Consider the following 24,522-nt stretch of genomic DNA (forward strand, 5'->3'; position numbering starts at 1 on the left):
ATCATTTTCTTCAGGAGAGTTTTTTTCTTTTGTATGTCCAGCAAAAAGCAGGCGACAACCGAAGCCCTACAAGCCCAAGAAAATGATTAAACTTGAGAGCAAAATGGCAGTCTACACAGCATGCAACAACGGGAGCAGCAGCATTGTGACGAAAGATGGCGAGCTGTACATGTTTGGGAAGGATGCTGTTTACAGTGACAGTACTTGTACGTACTAGCCGCCTTCCAGTAGTTCTAGGTTCCCTTGCGTGAGAGCCGATGAGAGTCAGTAACAGGTTATTCTTTTTCTGTCGGACAGTAAGGTGATATTTTTGGAAGATCATCTGACATACCCCCAGTAACCACTCTTTCATAGCTCATGCAGTACTATGGTTGTTGCGTCGCTTAACTTCTGATCTCTTTGCGATTGACAAGAGTCAACTTTGTGTGTTTGGATATGAATGTTAGGGCATTGCATTTAGTGTTATGTTGTGTTGTATCTTCAGTATTCCCAAAATATAGATATTTAAATGATACGTTCATGCGGAATAAGTTTTTTTCACCCCATGAGCCTTCTCCGAAAGACCAGAAACTTGAATGTATTTGTATTAGTGTTGTGTGCAAAATACAAATGGTACGCTTCCTTACAGGCCAGGTGACAGACTTGAAAGGACACTTCGTAACTCAGGTAGCTATGGGGAAGGCTCACACATGTGTGCTGACAAAGAATGGAGAGGTGTGGACTTTTGGTGTCAACAACAAAGGACAATGTGGCCGAGACACTGGGTCAATGAGCCAAGCTGGGAAAGGTAAGAGCATGAGAAAACACTACTTCAAACCACACCTTGGCTTGCCTTTTTTTGATTGTTTACTTTAATTACTTGTGATTAACCTGAGGGAAAGGCTGGTATACCTTTGTTTTCTGGTTGTCTAAGGAACTTGTGCTTCCAATTTTACAGTGCGCAGTAAACCTTTAAATTGGTATATTTCTCTATGTGATTTATGAAAGCCTTTGGGTGTGATTTGTAGAGTGAGCCAGAAGCAATTTAATATGTTTGGACAATTTAATTTTTTTCATTGTGCTGCACAAGGCTATGACTGTAAGCCCTGTCTAGACAGCTATACAGTGAGCTTTTTAAACAGCCTTTGATTAGAGCTGCCCATCTACTACCATATTAGACAATTACTTATGGCAGGAGCAGTTTTGTGCACTCTTGAGTTCATTTAGAATTTGAAGTGTCTTGAATGAGGCTGCAGCAGTGACGTGCGCATCCATGTGGCTGAACAGGTTTTGGTGTGGAGAATATGGCCACTGCAATGGATGAGGACTTGGAGGAAGAGCTGGACGACAAGGAGGAAAAGTCCATGATGTGTGCTCCTGGCATGCACAAGTGGAAGCTGGACCAGTGCATGGTGTGTACAGTGTGCGGAGATTGCACGGGCTATGGGGCCAGCTGTGTGAGCAGTGGCCGGCCGGACCGAGTTCCTGGAGGGTGAGTGCTTCGTCTTGCTTCTGAACCTTCGACTTCTTTTGTGTGTGTCCATTTACCTCACCCATATTCCTGCAGAGACTTTTGCAAGCGAAGCATATTAAGCTTTTTATTTCCATGTATGATCTAATGAAATGCACTTTTCCTAAGAAAAAGTTTCTCATTCATTAATATGCCCTCCAAATTATTGAAGTCATTTATATTTTCTTTAAATGGGGAAGTGTGATTAATTATACAGGCATCCATTGTAGAAAAATGGGGAGTGACATTTTAAAAAGCGGGATGGTGTTTTTATTTATTGGGGAGAGTGTCATCACTGTGGGATTTGTTTATCCAGGCTGTGGGGCTGGACGATGCCAAGGGGGGTGTGGAAATGGAGGGATCAGAGTCACAGGAGGAGGGATGCAGTCTGATGGGAAGAAGCAAGATGTGGGAGAGACATGACAGGAGTGAGATACAAGGAAAAATGGATTTCAGTTAGCTCAGTGACGTTTGTAGACAGGGCCAGCTTTAGCATGCCTGTGTCATTATTGTTTAATATCACCTGAGACTTTTATCCAATCAGGCATATTGTACATTCAAGACAGGCACTGGACTGTAGCAAATGTGGGCAAATATCCTTCATCTGATTTGATGACTTATAAACAATTTTTCATATAAAGAAGACACTTGTGGATTTTTATTGGTATTTTTTGCGTTAAAGAAGCTCTGTAAATGTAAGCGCTGTTTTAAGAACCTACAGCTCTGGTGTTGGTTTTTATTCATATTTTTCTTTCGTCGGTGGTGCTGCTGACCTTTCCCGGCTGCCGATGTTGTCGCGGCCTGAGTTATGAAAGTGGGAAACTGATCGCGATTGCTCTCTGTGCTCTTCTCTGCAGCATCTGTGGCTGTGGCTCCGGGGAGTCGGGCTGCTCGGCCTGTGGCTGCTGCAAGGCCTGTGCCAGAGAGCTGGATGGACAAGAGGCCAGGCAGAGAGGGATCTTTGATGCTGTGAAGGAGATGATCCCATTAGATTTACTTTTAGGTAAAGCCTGACATTACATCATACATTGCCCTTCCCCCTCATCTGGACTCAGACCAGAAAATACAAGCTCCAGTAATACTGTATGTAGCGCTTTCCGTGTGAGGCAGTCTAGGTTCCTTTGTTCCCAAGGCTACCATTTTGAGATATGCAAGTTCTATATTTCTCATAGTTTGTTTTATTTAAAAGAAGAGGAGTTTGTTTAAATTCCTTTGTGTTTCCAGCCATCCTTTATAATTTGTTTTTGGATATTGCAGAATAAAATGGCTAATTAAAATCTATCAATTAGATTATTTCCTACTGTGTTGTGGGGCTGTTGGCTGCCGTGTGTTGTCCAGTTGGAGGAGGAATCGGGTACCATCCTAAATGTCTATCACTATGGGATCATTTGGAATAAAAAGTGCTACCAGTTTTTTTAATTTAACTTTAAATGCTGCATATTATTATTATTATTATTATTATTATTATTATTATTATTATTATAGTTTCTTACACTTATATAGTGCTTTTCTGGACACTCCATTCAAAGCACTTTACAGGTAATGGGGCTCCCCTCCACCACACATCAGCTATTAGTAGGGAGGAGAATGGAGTGATGAAGCCAGTTCAGAGATGGGGATTATTAGGAGACCATGATTGGTAAGGGCCAATGGGAAATGGGTAACACCCCTATTATTTTGAGAAGCGCCCTGGGGTTTTTAATGACCAGTAAGGAGCTTGGTTTTACAACTTATCTAAAGGAAGATGCCTTTTTACTGTACAGTGCCCTGTCACTATACTGGGGTATTAGGACCCACACAGACTGGTGTGTGCAGGGTGAGCGTCCCTTACTGGCCCCACTAACACCACTACCAGCAGCAACCTTAGTTTTTCCCAGGAGGTCTCCCATATAGGTACTGACCAGGCTCACACTTGCTTAGCTTCAGTGGGTTTCCAGCAATGAGTTCCTGGTTAAATTAAATCTACATAGATTATAGTAGATATACCAAGATTAATCATTAAAGTGTTCTTTTTTTTGAGTGCTGTAACTTGGCCAGACTAGTAAAAGCACTTTCTTGGAGTGCAGGATATGTCTTTAACCCAGTTGTTGGAGGTCTGAATTCAGGCTGAATATAAACAGGATTCCCAGAGTGATGAGATGCACTGGACAGCAGTAGCTACACTATTGTGAGCTTGCAGTGTTGACAGTGAGCACAATCAACCTCTCCTGCAGATGCTATGTGATTTATAATGTGCAAAATGGCAAAAATATTTCCATTTCAGCGGAGTGTTCACAGTTCTTATTTCCACCCATGCTGATTGGTTAACAGTTCTAAATTTAGAAATCTAATAAAATTGAATTTTATTAGTTCTTGTCAGCTCCATCATTCATCTTTGTATGTTTTTCCCCCCAAAATCCACAACTGTTTTATTTTAGCTGTCCCTGTCCCTCCAGGAGTAAATATTGAAGAGCATATCCAAATACGGCAAGAGGAGAAGAGACAAAGGATAAACCGCAGACACCGGCTGGAAGAAGGAAGAGGTATGTCGATCCCTTTTTGTTCAATGAAGAGGCTGAGTGCACAGACTTCAGGTGGAAAGTTCTCTCTCATGCTGGGTGTTGATCGCATTGAAAGAAATGGTAGAGAACTTAACCATAGGTGATAAAGTTACTTTTGAGCATTTGTGGTGAAGTCTGAAAATATACTGGAACACTTTAGAAACACAAGACATTATAACCCCAGTTATTATTACTCATAATAACATATTCGTACCTGTTCGTGCATTTTAAGAAGTTCTGATATGGCTGTAGAGATGGTAAGAGCTGATGTCTGATTTTTTTTAATTCCTCTTTTACCTTCCAAGTTTAAAATGACATTAAATGTGACACATGGAAATCATATAACTAACAATACCTATGATTTCGATTTTGCACATGTAAATGGGATATTTGCAAGCATAAAAAGTCTGATGGTTTTTATTATATTTTAATGGTGCCTCCGGGCTTTTTTGTCTTAGTGAATAAGGGGATCCATGCTTGTGTGCATTTTGCTGCCAGAGATGTTGCAATTAGTGCATTTAATAGCTTTTGTGATCAACCTAGACCCAGTCAATGATGTGTAACAACCCATCAGAGACTACCTCAAGTTCAAGTTAAGTTCAAGTTTGTCATTATACTCATATACAAATATGGTGTAACGAAATGCTATTTAGCTGGCTCTCAGACGGTAAGAAGTACAAAAAAACAACAACAATACAAATACAAAAACAATACAAAAAAACAATAATGTTGTCAACCTGATGAAATATTAAAATTTCTTTAAAAAATTGTGCTTCATGATAATCCATAAACCTATTAACAGCCAAAATGGCTAAGAGCTGCTGATATCCAGTTAAGGAACTCCTGCATCATTTGATAAAAAGTAACCCCTATAAGACTCCTCTCAGCACATCAATGTAGATAAAAATAGATATTGGTGGAAGGGTGTCGTGGTTCACTTATTTAATAATGTAGTTTTAATACATGGGAGACGGAGATGTTGTAAACAGTTCACTGAGATGTGTTTTGGTGGCAGTGTGTAATGGTATGGGTGACAGTTGATCAGAACTTTATCAGTCACTTTGCTTTTTTTATGGTAATTTACTGCATTGTTCTGATTATTTTCAAACTTTGACCACTTGTTTTCTTCTGCCTTGCCCCTGTTTGTGTAACCTGATACAAATGTGGTATAACAATGCAGATGGTAACACTGTCTAGCACCTGTGGGATGAGTCGAGTAGATGTTATACTTCAGTGTGAGACACTAACTGAACTGCTGAAGAGGCAGTGACTTTGCTCATTGTATGGAGGAACATTCCTGTGGTACATGTGCTGTGCATGTTCCATTCACTTTTATCTCTTCTAATGTTTATCTTGAATATGGAATTGTTTCTAAAGTGTTTCAGTCATACAGCTTCCTGTTTGCATGGCACATGCAAATAAAAATCAACAGAGAATTCGGGACGCTTTCCAATGTCGAAAACATTAATTCAAAATTCCCATCTTCCAATAACTTGAGAACCAGCACTTGTCTGGATCAGGTAGAGAAGTCTGTTTCACAGATACCTCATAATTCTGTACTGTAACAGGTACCAAATCAAAAAACAAATTATTACATTTTGTGCATTTAATTACAGCATGACATTGTAATTTCTTGGTGTTAAGCCTTTAAGCATTGATTAAACATGCTTAATTTTTAACTGTGCTACATCTGTTTTTTGTTACTGGCATAATTGGAAATACTGCTAGTTGTAGTAATTCAGCAGATTCTTCTTTGCCAAATTGCCAACACTTTTATGAAGAGAAAAATATTATGGATTATGAATGAAATTGGGCTGGTTTAATTTTTTTCTTTAATTTAATTTTTTATCTTTACAGGCATATTCTTTAGTCTTGAGACAGCATTACAAGCAATATTTACATTATGCTCAGTGGATTGTCATGGGTTTACAGCATGTTTCCGTAAACTGGGTATTATTATGAAGTTAATGCTTTTGAACTGTGGATGGTTTATTTCTTTGTTGTATTTTCCATATTTTTTAATTTGCCTTGTTTTGTTGACCATTCTTTTTCTCATTTGAAAGCTTTCCCATGCATGTGAAAGTTTCTTTTTCCTCAGGCCCCTTTGTATTTCCTGGTCCCATTTATATGCATCAACGAGAGCAGGCCATAGCCAGACTAGGACCCCTTCAGGCACAGCTAAAGCATAAGCGGGACAAACACAAAGGTACTTTGGTCTTCATTAACAACTAGGAGCAGCCCTTCAGCTCGTCTCTTTAGTTCTCTGAGTTTTTCATTTATAAAAAATCACAAAATTAAGCTCATTTTTCTCTTTTCTGTTCTTAGTGTAAAGTATACCTGAGGATAAAGAAAACCGCTAGTGATTGAATCTGACAGCTAGTTGTCCATTTGCTTATTGACTTTAATCTCTGAATTACTGTATTACATGCAGAATGTTTTGTAGTTTGGTCTTAAGAGGGTCATGATTCCAAATAACAAAGACACACACAACACAAATGTAATGGGTAGTGTGGTATTTCCGTATCACCTATAATCTTAAGAGCTGGTGAGAACAGCATTTGTATTATGTTTACATGGAAAATGTAACAGAGAAATCGTAGAAGCCTTTTCCTTTGTCTTACCCCCATGTTTTTTATTAAAGAAGAAAACACAACGCTTGCAACCCTCTGTAATGTCTATGTGGCACAACGATCACAAGTCACTGTAGCATGTCAGACTTGTCATCACACTGCTTTTCATGCTCTTCCTGCCCGCAAATTCAATGTTGGTCACATTTAATTTTGAAACAGGTGGGTCTGTAGGAGCTGCCATTGAGGAGACTTTGATTATCTTCGCTTTGCTCTATTGGAAACATCAGGATACAGAAGAAATCCACCAAATTTGTTCTTTTTGACTGCAAGAGTGTAGCAGTAGTGCTGGAGAGGCTGTTATATATGTAATACTTAATGTGTTTGTGACATACCATGTTTTCTGATTTATGCATGTTTCTAGGAAACCTAATAATTTAAAAAACTTTTTGAGGGGTTTGACAAAAAGATGTGGCCGGAGATAGAAGTAATTCATAGGTATCTTCACATCATTTGCTTTACATAGACATGCAAATCTGTTCTATTTTGCTGCTCAAGTGACATGTTCTTAAGATAGCTGTGGCCTACCTTAGTTGGAGCTTTCTTTGCCCATTCTGTCTTAATAATTTTAAAGTACAGCAGTATTGATATCAGACATTAATGTGTCATTTTGCTGTGTTTTGATGCTTTGAGTTGTAGTAAGTTTTTTGAAAAATAGTTTATATCTGTAAAAAAGTAACTTTCTGTCTTTTAAGACGCTTCTTAAAATAATTGACTTGTTTCCATCCTTTGGCCACTTTTCATACAGTTTCATATGAACAAATTTCAAACAAATAACATGAGGTTATGAGTTTGAATTTTGTTTTGTTTTCTTTCCGCTTTTGGTGGCGCTTTAAGTTATGGACTAATAATTGGATAGCATTCACAGATTGTCACAAATGCGCTTTCAGCTCTTTCTTTGTAATTAAACAAGCTGTCTATTGTGAGCTGTTTTTGTAGTGGCTAAAGCAGCTGTAGTGATCTCATCCAAAGTGAGAATCACTTTGCTTGTAGCAATAATAGTAACTACTGCAAAAGAGAAGCATTTAATACGTATACTCATGTCTCAGTGCCCTGAATCAAGAGCAAAACATACCAGAACTCTTAATCATTTTAACAGAAATTATAGAGAAGGCATTTTAACTACAGTGAAAGACTGGTGGGAAATGATATGGCTCACACTTGTACTTGTTTTTGGTTTCAAATATATACAGAACCTTGTCTCACCATTGTTTTTCAATGTTATGTTTTAGCTCTTTTTACAGGTGGCAGCAGTGTGTCAGGAGCTGCGTTAGCTGATCAATCTTTGTTCCAATATATACAGTTGCAGAATGTGTTTTTGTCCACAGTGTGTCTCAGCTGACCCCATCTTTGCTGACACATTTTCACTCGATCTATAGATGGCAGTGGGGATCGCGGGGACAAGGATGCAAGCAAAATCACCACTTACCCCCCAGGGGCAGTGCGCTTTGACTGTGAGCTCCGAGCTGTGCAGGTTAGCTGCGGGTTCCATCACTCAGGTACGTACCCGTATTTCCATCAGGCGAATTTTATAGTCTTCCTCCAGGAATCTGCCAGTATCTTCAGTGCATAACATAACATGTGCTCTAAGTTTCTGTAAAGTCACATTTTATGTAGTGTAGGCCGAGGGTCACATCATGACATCCATGACATCATGTTTTGAAGGGCACTATAAAAAACTTTCCTTTAAGCTTTCAACATAGAAATATTCACAGGCAGTGTGCGTCTTGTACTGTAAATACATCAAGTGCTGATGAACAAATAAATTGTTTCCATTATTAATCTTTGTACATGTATGAATGCCTGTATTAAGCCTCAAAGAGGTAAAAGTCTCATTTGCTTTGTTCCAGTGGTGTTGATGGAGAATGGAGATGTGTATACTTTTGGCTATGGGCAGCATGGACAACTGGGCCATGGAGATGTTAATTCCAGGTAATGCACAGCAAAGATTTGTATTAGTTACACTGCAAAAGCTTAAATATTTATTGATTTTAATTGTGGTAGACCAAATTTCTGCACCAAAATTTCCCAAACTAATAATTCAGCACGTGCCAAGGTGTAGGAGGTGTCTTGACACTGTAATTGAGAGTGGTGGCTAGTGTTTACTCTTTTTGCCCTGACTCAATTCCACTTTGAGTTGAGCACTCTAGCCTACCTAAGTGAATTCCTTTGATGAAGCAGTTTTTCCACTTCTCTGTGTGATCCGTAGTGTAGTGGGGCTGCAGGCACCTTTTGATTCCTTTGAGTGACATAGGTGGGACAGCACTTCAGTAGTGGATGAAGTGGGTCCTCTCCTTCATATGAGGCAATTGGGATCCCTTGGGATGAAAAGTGCTGCTTATATGCAATGAGTTTATTCTTATTGTTGTTATTTCTAATTGCTCATCAGGGGATCTCCAACCCTGGTGCAGGCCTTGCCAGGCCCCAGTATCCAGGTGACTGCTGGGAGCAACCACACTGCTGTTCTCCTAATGGACGGTCAAGTCTTCACCTTCGGGAGTTTCTCGGTAAGAAAAAACGAAAAGATTATTATTTTAGCAAAATGTCCTGTTTTTTAGTTTCCAAAACTTGGCTCGATAACTTATTCTAGACTCTCAACCATTTGTGTAAAAAAGCCTCCTGTTCTCCTTTTTAAATGCACTTGCCTTCCTCTCAGATTTCTTTGTCATTGTCATTAAATGATAATGGCAGAATTTAACATATATGAACATTTTTCTACATTTAAAACTATACTTTGTATTTAATGCATGGTACACTCAACATAAATGGGCTTGTATTGCTTTTCTCTTGGCAGAAAGGACAACTTGGGAGGCCAATTGTAGACATGCCATATTGGAATGCAAAGCCATCTCCTATGCCGAATATTGGAGCTAAGTATGGGCGAAAAGCTACCTGGATTGGAGCTAGCGGAGACCAGACTTTCCTAAGGATTGATGAAGCACTAATAAACTCGCATGTCTTAGCCACTTCAGAGATCTTTGCCAGCAAACACATCATAGGTAAAGATCAGCTTTTGCCTTTTTTTTCCCCTTAATTGAAAGTTTCCAAATACCAATGTGTATTTATTATCAAAAGTTGTTTGAAATATATAATATAATTTATTTTTTAGGCTTGGTACCTGCATCTATGTCCGAGCCCACGCCTTTCAAATGCCTTCTGATAAATAAGGTTGATGGAAGTTGCAGAACCTTCAATGACTCTGAACAAGAGGACCTGCAGGGCTTTGGTGTGTGTTTGGATCCAGTCTATGATGTCATCTGGAGGTAAGTCTTTCTCAATGGTAAGAATGTAGTTGAGATAGTAGATTACTAATAACCATCAAGACATCCTGAATTCTGAGTACATCTAGGTTAAGTACAATGTTTTTTATTTTGGGGAAGTTTAATTGATTATCTTAACAGAAGATAAGGTATAAATTAATAAAATATGATTTGAGCAGATGTTGCTTATTTTAGATGCTAGTCACTTAATGACCTCAAGGATCTCATTCAGCTATTCCTTGAATGATCCCAGGGTGTCTGCTTTTAGCATCATGGCTCAGTGGCTTGTCTCATATCTTCAGCCTTCTTGTGTAAAGAACTGACTGCTTTTTTCAGTCCTAAAGGGTATCTACTCTTATTTTCCACTTGTATCCTAGGGTCAATCTTTCACAACTCATGCTGACATTGTCATTTGGATACAGGATACTGTTCGTCATTTTCTTTTAGGGCTTTAGATACATATAATCTTTTTTTACCACTAAATAGATTAGGTCCATACAGCTTGACTGTGTATGACATTCTTTAAATGCAGAAAGAAAACTCGTTGCCCTTGTTTGAACTTTTCCCAGGGTCTCAGTATCCATTTTTTATATAGCACTTGTAGTTAAACACAGTAGTCTGAATGAAGCCTTACCAGTGTTTTGTAGAGCATCTTGTATATTTTGTTTCCCTGCTAAAAAGATGAAAAGAAAGTAAGATTGAAGATTAAATGCAATGCTGATAAATTTCTAATTGTAATTAAAAATACTGTAGATAAATAATCTGAAAGATACTTGGTGTAAGGAACTAAATTGAACAAGATATATCTTTCACTCTCTCCTTTGTGTGACAGATACAGGTCTTCTGATGTCACTCTCACATGCTTCTACTGGCTCGGTCCCAAGTTCTTAAAAATTTTAGGCAGCAATATTACAGTGGTACTCAAAAGTACCCATATGGGGGTATATTCTTGGGAAGAATATACCCCCATATGCCCCCATATGCTGAACTAGCCCTCTCTGGTTGTTCAGAGGCAACTCACAGATAAGCAAAGCAAGAATTATCAGCACTCATGTTGGGAATGGTGTGGCCAAAAATTGTTCATAAGACTGGAAATTTCAATGGAGAGGATTTGCTTCTGTGGGATAATCACTGTGGAGCGATTCAATAGGATCTGGGGTCCCTTTCTTGAATATGTAGAAAAAGGCTGTTTTTTTGCATATTCTCGATTTGTTTTACATGTCCAAACTGTCTGTGATGACCTTTATCATCGACCTTGACTTTTGTCTTATTTCAGCTAGAATGTTTTGTTGTTGTTGATTTTTTAAGTGTTTCTATTCCATTTGGGTTTTTTTTTGTTTCTTAGCTTTTGTTAATAAAAAAGGGAACAGCTACTGGGATGTTGACAAACTCAAGTTTATTCAAATCACTTCACTCTTTCTCAGATTCCTGCCTGCATCCCGGGAGATGTGGTGTTACAATGCTGTGATTGCTGATGTGCGGATGCCTTCAGCCACAGATATTCAGTCCAGATGCAGTATCCTGAGTCCAGAGTTAGCTCTACCAACAGGATCATGCGCCACCACAACAAGGTCCCATGGTGCACTGCATATACTAGGTAAGCTATTGTCAACATGTATTTTTTGGAGAATGTTTTTGTTTCCCTGACACTATATTTCAAGTGGGGTATATTTGTTGTGTAATGGACAGAAAGGGTAAGGTTTCATTTAGATAATTGTGTCTTAAAGGATCATTTATTGGTTGTAGACCAATAAAGACGGTCACAAAGAGCACAGTTTGAGCCCAGCAGGCAAGACAGACATTGGTAGTTTAAGCCTGGGCTGTTATGTGCCGACTGTGATCATCATTCCCAGAGGGTGATGCAGAATTGGGTAAGTCCTGCAAGTATGAGTCTGCCAGGGTATCCTCATCTTACAAGGTAGAAGTGGCCATGTGGATTTGGTGTGTGCAGCTTGGAAGCCGAGTTAATTAATGACTTTGGTTCTCATCCTGGATGCTGGAAATGGCAGAATCACTAGTGACTGAAAGGCATTTTGATCCCTGCAACAGGGAAGTCTGTGGCTTGCTTGAGATTGCCAGGTGCTTTATGCCAAGAACAAGTTTCTTATAATTTCAGGAAGTAATAAAAGCAAGCACTTTCTTCTTTTGCGTTTTGAAAGAAAAGGCTTTAACTGTGGATTCTCCATCCTTAGGATGTCTGGACACATTGGCTGCCATGCAAGAGCTGAAAATGGGAATTGCCAGCACAGAGGAAGAGACGCAGGCAGTCATGAAAGTTTACTCTAAAGAAGACTACAGCGTTGTCAACCGTTTCGAAAGTGAGTGCTTTTTAACACAGTGTGTAATTTTGGAACTGCAGGTACCAGCATATCCATTTCCACTATTTTTATTTAGGGACAGGTTTGTCATAAAGAAATGTTTCCTTTATCCCTTTTCTGTAGGATTTCTTCTTTTTTTTTCTTCTTTTCCATCTTTGTGCTTAGAGTATTTGTATTGATTGGAGTTTTGAAGACAATATTTTTTGTGGAGACTGAAAATCTGCCAACTCTTATTTTATAATTGTTGCACATGAAATTAAATCTTACTTTTGTAGGTCATGGTGGTGGCTGGGGGTATTCAGCGCATTCTGTGGAAGCCATTCGCTTCTATGCAGATGCAGATATCCTGTTGGGAGGCTTGGGGCTCTTTGGGGGTAGAGGAGAATACACTGCAAAGATCAAGGTAAATTGACTTGTCTGCTTGTTGCCAGCTGTGTCATTTAAGTTCTGTAACACATTCGTGTACATATAGTGCCCTTCAAATGTATTCATACTCCTGATGAAGTAGATATATCAGATATGATGTTTTCATATAACAGAATAATTTACAGAATAGATTCTAAAAAGTTACTGTCATCTTAAATAGTATTGTACAGGGCAGTCAGGACCAAAGGCTTGGTTTATTCTTTATAACAGGGAGAACAAAAGGTAGAAATGAGTTGCAAAATACATTTAATGTATAATAATTTTTAAGTACATGAAATGAGCAGTGATTACTTCACAGTTCCCCATCGTTTGAATCAAGGAGTAAGCTGACTCAGTAAATTATGAATGCACCAAGAAGCAATTAAAGTAAACCAATGTGAAGAAAATGAGACATATTGCAAGAAATGGCTGAAAAATGCAAAAATAATAAAACAACAAATGTCTTTTGTACAGCATGCCTTTAAATGCATGAATATTAATGGAATCAATGTAGGGATAGGACAGGTGGTACAGGGATATGGAAGTTGTTTATGATGGGTGATGTTCATGTTATGAATGCTTCAGTAAATTTTATACAGTATATTTACGACGTTAAAAATATTTAATGTCGTAAAAGAAATGTTTATGGGGGAAAAAAGGACAGGAACAATTTTCATTTACTGAGTTGACTGCAGTTTTTGAAGAAATAGTCAATAGATCTAGAAAGCATATATTTTTGGTATGTTTTTCCTTATGTAACTGTGTTTTGGGGCTGAAAAAATCTCATTCATGATTTAATGCCCATTCTACAATAACAGGCACCCATTCCCCTCTATTAGTCCATTAAACGGAGGGCTTACTGTAGTGGTTAAATTTGTGGAATTTGTGAATTCTGTTCCTAAGCTGTTTGAGCTGGGCCCTGATGGAGGAGATCATGAAACAGATGGAGACCTGCTGGCTGAGACTGATGTCCTAGCTTATGACTGTGCAGCTAGGTAATGTTTGCATTATCTCCCGAAAGAATATATGCTTTATTCCTCATGCTGGGAGGACGGCGAAACAGTGACTATGACAAAATGAGCGCAGGTGTTTTCAGTACTGATTCTAAACGCCTGATCTGCAACTTTCTCATTTTATAGGATTATAGTGTAGATTCAGTCTCCAGATGACGAGAATAAATTGACTGCCACTTGAGCTCATTGGGTTAAATGGATATCTCTCTTATCATTGTCAAAGGCAAGATTTATGAATGCAGTCCAATTTGTCTTATTCAACACAACATGAAGTTAGGTTGTGTCATTCTTTAAATCAGACAATAAACTAAGTTTTAAGGACTATATTGGATACCATAGAGAAGAATAGAGGTATTAACTCTAGTGTCCTGGATTGCGCAATCTGGTGCAATCAATTGGCAGCGTGGTTTCTTGCTTCTCTGCCTCGTTTGCTGTAAAGCGGGGCTGCTGGTACTCAACGGTTGTTGCAAGTCACCCAAATGATAATGGTTGCTGCATGATGATGATCAATGTGGATCCCTCTATATTGAGATCAGAAACACTATCAATTACATAGCAAAATAGGAAACTCAGCATTTTTATCTTTAGATTTTATTTTAACCTTGTGCCGAAATAGTGTGCCTATGTAGTTGTAGTTCAGCAGGAATATTTTTCTGCCTTGTGCGGATTTGTGTCGCTCCTCCCTATTAGTAGTCAGTTTGTATTTGTCAGTATCAGCATGGAGGTAACACCAAGTGAGACGGCTGTTCTCCCTGCTGTCACAACTGCTTTGTTAGCAGGTTCACATAATCACCACCTCAGAATGAAGCTATGGTGTGCACAGGAGTCCTTGAGGTGTTTGAGCAGCGTATTTGATGAGGTTTAATGTGATAAAAATTCTGCTAGTGTGACAAATCTTTTGTGATGTTACAGGAGTTCATTTCGTGCTACATAGTAATTTTCTTAATTTGTAGACTTTATTTTGCTTTCTTGCAAACAAAATATTGGCACCTCCACCCTGACGTGCATGCCTGAGATCTGTGACAGCTGAGGGTGTTCGACTGCCCTGGCGGTGTGTCTTGACGTGGGCCTGTGTTTGCAGGGAGAAGTATGCCATGATGTTTGATGAGCCGGTGCTGCTGCAGTCTGGCTGGTGGTACGTGGCTTGGGCTCGGGTGTCGGGGCCAAGCAGCGACTGTGGCTCCCATGGACAGGCCACCATCACCACAGATGACAGGCACGTGTCACCTCTGCCTCCTCTCTCTTTCTCCTACTCTGTTGGCCCAATCCAGGCTTTGCAACCTGAGTCTCAGGGCTTTGTGAACAAAACAGTTTTTAAAATTGTTCACACTATTTTGACACTTTTGGTTTTGCAGAAAATTAGTGACATTACTACTCTTACACATTTTACTGCATCTACATGAAGTTTCTAGCTGCATAAACCCGTGATCAAAGGTGTGAATAATCAGGCTACATCACAGGTGGTGAAAGATTGCCTTTATTATATATTTTATTTTTGCTTTCTCACAGCGTGGTTTTCCAGTTTAAAAGCTCCAAGAAATCAAATAATGGTACGGATGTAAATGCAGGACAGATACCTCAGTTGCTATACAGGTATGTGGAAGTCCTCTACTGGGTATATACAGTATGCATAGATGTAATGATTAAAGATTTGGCTAAAAGTTTTCCTTTTCATATTTTATAATAACTCAGTTCCTCATATCTTATCCATGTCAGTGAAGTATTTTTTATGGTTCAACATATATCCCATGTACAATGGTAAACAGCTGGGGCTTTGCCACTAGTTAGTTCATAATGAGTTTAATTGTGCCTGGACTATAGGATTTTATTTCTGTGCCTTTTCCATTATAAACTTCTTTCCATGAAACCAGGGCAAAATGTCTTCCTTAGTGATGACGTATGTTTGTAATATGCTTTTTATTTCTAATTGAACGTTTTGCCTTTTCTTTCAGGCTTCCATCCAATGATGGCAACGCTGCAAAAGGAAAGCAGCAGACCAGTGAACCTGTGCACATTCTGAAGAGATCGTTTGCAAGGACTGTATCAGTGGTATGCACTTTATTTCAGAAGTTAGAACTGAGAAATTGTACTAGTAGACTGTAACTAGGTGGCACAGATATTCTTTTAGCACAAGGAACATAAAACAATTCTGCATCACGCCTTGTGTTTTGACCTGTTAGCTACAAAGATTGGATGAGAAGAAATCGGGGAAAGCACAAAGCTGCTTCAGGGGAATTAGATCTGTTTGGGTTCTTTTTAGAAGAATCATCAAAAGGTGAAACAAAGGTGTTGGACGGACATTAATGCGGTTCACTGTCTTCTGATGTGGTGCAGGAGTGTTTTGAGTCATTGTTGAGCATCCTCCACTGGAGCTGGACCACACTGGTGCTGGGTGTGGAGGAGCTGCGGGGGCTTAAAGGCTTTCAGTACACGGCCACCCTGCTGGACCTGGAGCGACTGCGCTTCGTGGGGACCTGCTGCCTGCGCCTGCTGCGAGTGTACATCTGTGAGATTTACCCCATATCAGGTACAGCTGCTTGCAGCTTCATCTCGTATGCACAGGGGCTGGCTTAGACGTCCCCAGATGCCAGCCAGAATTTTGTCTAATAGTATCTTTCAAAAGGTGACTTAATGAGCAAGAACCTGAGCTGTTGCAATAATCTATTATTATAGATGGAAGTTGACAAGTGTGGTTAAAACATGCCAAATGATATGTTTACTATTGTGTAAGAGAGACTGATTGATGGGGACATGGGGACAAGTGCGATGGCATGGAAATGGGTGTCTTGTAGCAACAGACTGAAGGTAACCTCACTGCACAGTGCTATGGTGGTCAGATCCTGGGACTTTCATTGCTGCTCTTCCCATTGGTACATTCTAGGAGACCGTTATATTGGTACACTAATAATCAGATCTGAACGTCATTAAAACAGTTGTATGTTGAACATGTGACAACTGGGCTTGAGAGATCAGTGAACAGACACAGGCGTTTCTGGGCTTTTTGAGTGGAATGGGACATAATCCTACAAGATTTCGTTTGTAGCATGTTCTGTAGATGTACACCTTTAATGTATTAATTCCAGTCGTGGCCACACATACTCCTATTTTGTGACTTTCACAGTACACGTCCTGTTGACCACAGGATATAGCTGTAGAAAAACATAAAAGGACCTTAGGCTGTATGTTTCATTACTATTACTGTGTTTTTGAAACCAGTTATATACTAAAAGTACAATGAAGCTTGCTTCTGTAATCTTCATAGTTTTGGTTTACTCTGGTATTCTGAGGCATTTCTTCCCTGGCACAATTTATTACATATCATTAAAACTGGAAATTAACAGAGGGGGAAAAAGTTAAACCTCAATCACTCAATCAACCTCAATCACTCTTTTTTTAAGAATTCAAATGTTAGTTAACTTAACTAATCAAAGCATATGTTCACACAGGTGTAGTGGCTAAACTTATGCTTTTATTATCGCTGCAGTAATACATATAATTAAAACTACTTTCAGTCCTAACAGTAAAATAAAAGTAATGTTTAATGTGAATCACAATGCGTGTAATAATGCACTAAATTGATTGGTCTTTTCCTCCAGGTTTTTGTCTGAATTCTAGTCATAATTGGGTCCATTAGTGAACATCTGTCCCATAACTGTATGGACTGTTGAATGTTTCTTTCAGCCAACACCAAGGCTATAGTGGAGGAGTCCAGCAAGCTGGCCGAGTGTGTGGGGAAGACGAGGAGTCTCCTGAGGAAGATCCTGTCTGAAGGAATGGACAACTGCATGATTAAACTGGACAATGACCCACAGGGCTACCTCAGCCAACCCCTCGCTTTGCTAGAAGCTGTGCTGCAGGAATGTCACAACACTTTCACAGCCTGCTTCCACTCCTTCTACCCCACCCCAGCCTTGCAGTGGGCCTGTCTCTGTGATCTGCTCAACTGCCTGGACCAGGTGAGGACAGCCACGAGGCACAACATCACCAGAAAGCAGAGCTCTTGGCTCTTTGAGATGGTTTCATTACGTGTTAATGATCAGATTCCAGGTGTTTACAATAAATTAATCTGAATCTTGACCATTATGTATGTTTTTTGTTTTCAGTACATAATTGTGTATGTATTTTAGCATTTGGCATTTGTGTGTTTGCCTCAGAATTGCAATTGTGAAATTAAAATGACAGAAAAGGCTTCCCTCATTTATTACAACCTGTAGTTTCAAATTGGGAATTTCAGCTGCTTTTTCTCATCGAGGAATTCACTACGGAGAATTACTCTAGCTTCCCCTTAAGATGATATCCTTGGCAACTTAATTTATTCTGTCTAGACTTGTAAAACAAAGACTACAAATCAAGCATAACGCCTGCTGTTAGTAAAAGCTCATATTGAGACATGAGGAAGCAGCTCTTTCATGCAGTAGTATTGTTGCCATGCAGATGCTGCTGAATTGTGAAAACACCTAAGTACTTCGATTTTTCTGCAGTTGTTTTTCTAGATTTACATTTAATTCAACCTTTTGTTTTTATCATTTTGCTGTCACAAAAATCAGAACACTTAAATGTTACTGTCAGAGGAGTTTGCTTTAATGATGATTTATGTTTTCACAAAAGTGCTAATTGAATAATGATGGGTGACATACATTAGCTCAGTTTACGGCACCGTTAATTCATAATACAGAGAAAAAGATGCATTTTTCCTTTTGATATCTAAATTCTTTTAAATCTTTGGATATCTGCATTCTCTGGCTATATTTCAGTTGCACTGTCATTTGAACATGAACATTTTATAAAACAAAATTACTGAATAAATGTGGCACACTGTAAATGTTCATAATGCATATAAAGTATCATGAGGTAGAAGGGAAGACGTGTATTATTTCTGTAAAATTGAGAATCATAATGTTAATAACTTTTGTTATTTTGTAGGACATCCAGGATGCAAATTTCCGCACTTCCAGCAGTCGCCTCCTTGCAGCAGTGATGTCAGCTTTGTGCAACACTTCGGTGAAACTGACATCCATTCTGCCCATCGCCTACGATGGGGAGGTGCTGCTGCGCTCCCTGGTCAAGCAGGCCAGCACAGAGAACGATTCAGCCTTGGCTCACAGGTTCCCCCTGCTGGTGGCTCACATGGAGAAGCTCAGCCATGTAAGTACGAACCCAGTGAGACTTGGGTGGGTAGATAGTAGATGAACAGTCAAAAGGAGCTACTTATTATGTGAATTGGGAAATACACCAAGCCACAACAAGGTTTTTTTTTTGCGTCGTTGTACTGTGAGAGATTACCCTTTTCGTGCTTATCTTCAGTTATCTTTTGTGGAACAAATGCAGTTGATTATACATGACTTAAATGGTTTCTTGTAATGTTTTTGTCTTGGTTTCTTTTTTTGCTTCTTCTACTTCTTAGATCTCTTATTGATTTTGTTTAAAATGTAACTTTATCCCTCAGTGCACTAAAGGTTATAGAATGCAGTATTCCCCAAAAAGTTATTTAATGTATTTTAACTTCCTCAACTTGCTAAAATCCTTTTCCACCTATCTAAAATATTTGTTGTTTTTAATAACGCTACTAATATAAAACTGTGAATAATGACCTCTAAACATTTTAGTGTGTGCTATACTTACATGTTTCTTAAACCATCCAAAGAATAATTCAGGCAACTTGAGAAATGGTGAAACAAGTGATACAACAACCTGATACAAGTATTGAAAATCCTCAAAGGCATTGACAAAAAAGCTTTTAAAACCAAGAAAAAAAGGCTTCATTACCCAAAGAGTTGTGGGAGTGTGGAATAAGCTGCCCAGCCATGTGGTAGACATGCGGTTTCCTTCCAGAAATGGCTGGATGAAATTCCTGAACCATTTAATGAATAACCAAATAGGCTAAATCAGTGGTTCTCAAACTTTTTGGACCAAGTACCACCCCTAATCCAACCAAAGCATCCAAGTACCAATTACAAGTCATCATTTCATAGGAACCCCAGAAATTCTCAATGACCAACATGAGCGCACGTGCACACACACTCACACATACATATAATAAATATTATAATAATAAACTTTATTTGATATAGCGCCTTTAAAGGTGGCTTCTCAAAGCCTGTTTAGTTGAGCAAAGCAGATGTGAATTAATTTTTCGAGCCTTGATACAATTCACATCAGAGTCTAACAGATTTTAAATCGTCAGACATTTTCTTGACTGCCAAGGTCGTAGGTGAATGTTGCAATGCGTCCATTAATTTCTGGAGCAACCTCTCTTAATTCGTGCAACTACACCGCTGTGTTGGGTTGTCATCGCTCTAGCACCGTCTGTACGAACTCAGACGCATTTTATCCAGTCAATGACATTCTCTTCGATAAATTCATTCAGAAGCTGAAATATGTGCTCTCCTGTAGTTCCTGTTGGTAGCGGCTTACAGAACAGAAAGTCCTCATGGGACGTACCCTCAAACTTGTATCTAACCTGAATGAGCAAATTGGCCAAATAGACTACAGACTCATCTAATTGCAGTGAAAAGCATCTGCTCATCTTAACACTCTATCAGCGTACTTTTTATATCATCCACCATATCAATAATTCTATGAGTGACTGTGTCTTCAGAGCGGGCAGCAGGTTTTTCTCCACACATAATACGTGTCAGCTCTTTTGCCAACGGTAAATAAGGTTCTTCAAAAATAGTGTGGAGCTTACCTGCTTTAGCAATCCGCAAGTTTGCATTTTTCTGCATTTCCGTTTTTTTATTTTTTTTTATTTTTTGCGCATGGGAGCAAAACACAGGGACGCTCGGTGTATTTTTCTCAAATTAACTTAGAACAGTTCTTAAATATTTTTCTGTTCTCTATCACACTTTCCCGTGCTCAAAAGATTACCAGCGTTTCTAGCACGCATTTCTATGCATTCCTGTGCTTACAACATTGGCATTGTTCCAAAATCACGCTCCTTCTCCTACCTCTCTATTTGCTGGAGATAAGTTTTTTTTAAATACAATTGGTCACTTGTGTCCATAGCTCGCATTCCAATAGAATGGTATAGAATTACATAGTAGCTCTGTGTCCACTGAAGTATTAGCGCGCACTGTATCGTAGTACGTATGCTGCGTATATTCAACACGTATTAAAATAGAAAATATGAAAACCTGTCCTGATTTTTCAGCGCACACAACAAAGTTCCAGGGTCATATGGCGTACCAGCTGGCGGCACTCCGCGTACCACTGCTGGTACGCGTACCACAGTTTGAGAACCACTGGGCTAAATGGTCCAAATTATTACCTTTTATTTGTAACCTTTCACGTGTTCCAATGCAAATGAAGGAGAAATGTCTCATGATCCTGTTCTGATTTTGTTCTTTGGTATTATGCAGAGTGAAGAAAACCTGATGGGCATGACCAGTTTTCGGGAGGTTTTGGAGAAAATGCTGGTGATTGTTGTCCATCCAGTGAGGAAGAGCCTACGGAAGGAGATGGAGCTCTTCTCCCCACACCTAGTCTCCAACACGTGTGGCCTACTAGCGAGCATTGTGAGCGAGCTGACCTCGTCAGCACTGGGCTCAGAGGTACATATCAGCATCTCAAGTTCATCAAACGAGGTTTTTGTATTTCTGTGAAATAAAAATAGGATTTATGGCATCTGTGTTTAGTGTAATCAACCTGCTTTTGTTAAGTTGACAGACAAATACAAAGACCCTTTTAGATGGAATATTGATTACATATATTTAAAAATGTTCATATTTTTTTCAATTATGATTTAAAATATGGAAACCGAGGCACTGTTGCAGGTGGCCTTGCATTTGACTTCAATTAATCTTTCCAGAGTAGCTGGGTTTTTCATAAAGTGAAGCAGTCATTTTGTCGTTATTATGGCGACAATCTAGCTTTGAAGATGAGTAGCACTTGTTAGAAAACCAGTGTTAGCGAAACGTTTTGCTATGAAAACGGCATGCTTCTGACGAGTGCAGCTGAAGGAGGACTTGTGGTTTTGTACCCCGTCTGAAACTGGACTTTTGTGCAGGTTGATGGATTGAACTCCCTACATTCTGTGAAGTCCACCCCTAACCGCTTCACCAAGACAAGCCAAGGACGGAGCTGGAACACTGGCAATGGCTCTCCGGATGCAATCTGCTTCTCGGTCGACAAGCATGGCGTGGTGCTTGTGGGCTTCTGTGTCTATGGCGGAGGAGGGATCCATGAATATGAACTTGAGGTTCTTGCTGATGACGTAAGTTTAAACTGTGTTCTAATAATTCCTTGTTTTAATCACTTAAAACTAATCTCTTGTCCCTTTGTTTTTCCAGTTTTGTGTATCTTTAAATAATGAATATACCTGATATTGATTTTTAATGAAAAAAGTAAAGAAGGCCATTGATCATATTCAAACGTTTCATTCCATATTTCAAATAAATCTAGTTATACATGTATATTAAAACAAATGAAAAGGTGCCCATTCTTTTGGATGATAATAAATATTTTTTTTTAAGAAAAGCCCGATGTAGTTGCTTTGTGACCCCAATTAAAAGGAATGGGGAAGTACATGAGGAATCTTCAATCACTTTCTGTATTAAAGACAGGAACTGCATAAAATATATATAGCAAAATTTACTTACACGGCTTTTTTTATCCATGCCTGCTGTAATAATGAAGATAGTTTAGTACACCTTACAGTGCAAATAGCCTAGCAGTTATTTAGCACATGAAATGAACATCTGTGCCAAAACAGTCCTCGGGTTTTTCCTTTGCTTCTTTTTGCAGACCCAAACTGAGCACCCAGGGGATTCGGCTCATTCTCACAGATGGACATCTTTGGAGCTGGTGAAAGGGACATACAGCACTGACGACTCCCCCAGTGATATTGCTGAAATCAGGCTGGACAAAGCTGTGCCTTTGAAGGTATCCTCAGCCCTTTGTTTTCATGATCTAGTTTTTGGCTATACTGGCCTCACTGCAAAGGTCTTTGGCACAGTTTATGCAAGGTTATCTGCCAGAGTTATCTCTTCAGAATCCTTCTGAAAGTAAGAAAATATATGCTGCTTTTTCAAAGAGTAAAAAAAATATTAATTTAGAACCTTATCTTAATATACAAAAACTGAATTTCTGCTCTTTGAGGATAACCTGGTTTTGTTTTAAATGCATATAAACTGAAATTACTTACCCAGTGCTTTAAAATTTTAATACAACAAACATTTTCTAAACATTATAATCCCTTTTTCTCATCTCAGAAATAGTAAAAAGAAATTGTAAGATGTGTAAGGCAAAAACAAATAAGAATTCAAAATGGAAGACTAAAGTAAAACGTAGGAAGAATTAAGAAGCTAAGTAAGGTTTCATATTTTCCAGTGCTCTTCCCATATTCTAAGACCTCGCTGTCTTCCACAGGAGAGTGTGAAATATGCAGTGAGGTTACGCAACTACGGCAGCCGTACAGCCAATGGGGATGGAGGCATGACAACAGTGCAGTGCACCGATGGGGTGACATTCACTTTCAGCACCTGCAGTCTCAGCAGCAATGGAACCAATCAGACCCGTGGGCAGATTCCACAGATTCTCTACTACAGGTGAGCCAGAGGCAGCTGCATCCATCACATGAGAACCGTATTGACATTCTGTGTCAACACTGGAGAAAGAAGGATTCACTGTCTCTCCTTCTGTGGGCCTGTTCTTGTTGTACCTGCGGTTGTTTCTTAAACAGTTTACGTGACAAGATAGACTGCACCAGATGACTTTTAAAGGTGGGGAAGCTTTGTCAAAATGGGTGTAAAGGGTTAGATATTTCCCCCAATCTTTCCTGTGCCGAGTTTTAAAATAACGGAGCAGGTGAAAATGCAGAATAAGACCCAGAGACTAATATGATGAATTTTGGATCACACTTAATATTTAAGAGATTATATGTCCTTGAATTCAATTCATTTTGCGTTTTGGTGCAGGAGTGAGTATGACGGAGACTTGCAGTCCCAGCTGCTGAGTAAGGCCAACGAGGAGGATAAGAACTGCAGCAGGGCGCTGTCTGTCGTAAGTGCTGTTGTGAGAGCAGCCAAGGATCTTTTGCACAGGGCCTTTGCCGTCGATGGTAAGAGACCATTCTTGAGGCGACTTCCCTCCCACAATTATCTTTACGTAGGGTTCCTGAATGAAAGCTGTATGGTGTCAGTGAAGCAAGGAATTTAAAAAGAGTTGTAAGCCATTTGGAAAAGAGCAGTAGTGTTAAAAGAAAACAGGGCAAGGGTCGGCAATTCTTTATCCTTGCAAGTCGGTTTTCTTTTACAATATGAGATATTTAAGAGACATTGGATAGTGGAGTCAGTTCAATCACTAAGGTCCACTTAAGTGAGTAAAGTACTGTTGGAACAAAGTCCAGGACTGAAGTAAAATGAAAGTCCCAATGATGACCAGCTGTAGAGTCCTGTAACAAATATTCTGGAGCAAGGTTTTAAATATATGTTGTGATTTCTGCAATGGTTTTTTAGAACTTTGTTTTGTCGTTTCAGCTGAAGACATTCCAGAATTGTTAAGTTCTTCCAGTTTGTTTTCAATGCTGCTGCCCCTTATATTGGCTTATATTGGACCAGTTGCTGCTTCCGTTCCTAAGGTGAGATGAGTATTAGTTGAGTTATGGTATTCCTGAGGTCCAAAATATAATGGAAAAAAGGGCATGAACAGCAGCAAACATTGGGGTCAAGTGCATTTTCAGAGAGGAGCACATACAACGGTAGCAATGTGTTTTGTCATCCAGCTGGTTGGTTTTGCTTTTGTGTGTTCTGATATTTATCTTTTAGCTCAAAGTGGCTTGAGGTCTTTTAGTGGTGTTAAAGATAAATTTTACCACATTTTCAGTAATAGAATCAAAGTTCAATGTGAATTAGTTAAAAATAAAGATTCCTGC

The 24,522-nt window shown here is 39.2% G+C and overlaps 1 protein-coding gene across 17 annotated transcripts in view; it reads left to right on the forward strand.

Annotated features, from left to right (window-relative positions):
- The window catches only part of mycbp2 (MYC binding protein 2), a 104,740-nt gene that overhangs the window by 35,927 nt on the left and 44,291 nt on the right, over positions 1-24,522 (forward strand). For 16 of the 17 annotated variants that reach the window (XM_015363797.2, XM_069179069.1, XM_015363799.2 and 13 more), the window contains 27 exons: positions 42-206; positions 629-787; positions 1,267-1,471; positions 2,347-2,492; positions 3,925-4,011; positions 6,128-6,235; positions 8,036-8,155; positions 8,507-8,588; positions 9,046-9,163; positions 9,451-9,655; positions 9,766-9,919; positions 11,341-11,513; positions 12,109-12,234; positions 12,510-12,637; positions 13,543-13,634; positions 14,734-14,868; positions 15,162-15,245; positions 15,605-15,701; positions 15,987-16,179; positions 17,334-17,608; positions 18,576-18,797; positions 21,011-21,202; positions 21,658-21,864; positions 22,395-22,532; positions 23,019-23,197; positions 23,567-23,709; positions 24,128-24,228. In XM_015363797.2, the coding sequence (XP_015219283.2) occupies positions 42-206; positions 629-787; positions 1,267-1,471; positions 2,347-2,492; positions 3,925-4,011; positions 6,128-6,235; positions 8,036-8,155; positions 8,507-8,588; positions 9,046-9,163; positions 9,451-9,655; positions 9,766-9,919; positions 11,341-11,513; positions 12,109-12,234; positions 12,510-12,637; positions 13,543-13,634; positions 14,734-14,868; positions 15,162-15,245; positions 15,605-15,701; positions 15,987-16,179; positions 17,334-17,608; positions 18,576-18,797; positions 21,011-21,202; positions 21,658-21,864; positions 22,395-22,532; positions 23,019-23,197; positions 23,567-23,709; positions 24,128-24,228 (4,034 nt within the window). The remainder of the gene's footprint in view (positions 1-41; positions 207-628; positions 788-1,266; positions 1,472-2,346; positions 2,493-3,924; positions 4,012-6,127; positions 6,236-8,035; positions 8,156-8,506; positions 8,589-9,045; positions 9,164-9,450; positions 9,656-9,765; positions 9,920-11,340; positions 11,514-12,108; positions 12,235-12,509; positions 12,638-13,542; positions 13,635-14,733; positions 14,869-15,161; positions 15,246-15,604; positions 15,702-15,986; positions 16,180-17,333; positions 17,609-18,575; positions 18,798-21,010; positions 21,203-21,657; positions 21,865-22,394; positions 22,533-23,018; positions 23,198-23,566; positions 23,710-24,127; positions 24,229-24,522) is intronic. The other variant, XM_015363801.2, reaches the window with a different exon arrangement.

Source organism: Lepisosteus oculatus, chromosome 15 (genome assembly GCF_040954835.1).
Source record: "Lepisosteus oculatus isolate fLepOcu1 chromosome 15, fLepOcu1.hap2, whole genome shotgun sequence".
NCBI classification, from domain to species: domain Eukaryota; kingdom Metazoa; phylum Chordata; class Actinopteri; order Semionotiformes; family Lepisosteidae; genus Lepisosteus; species Lepisosteus oculatus.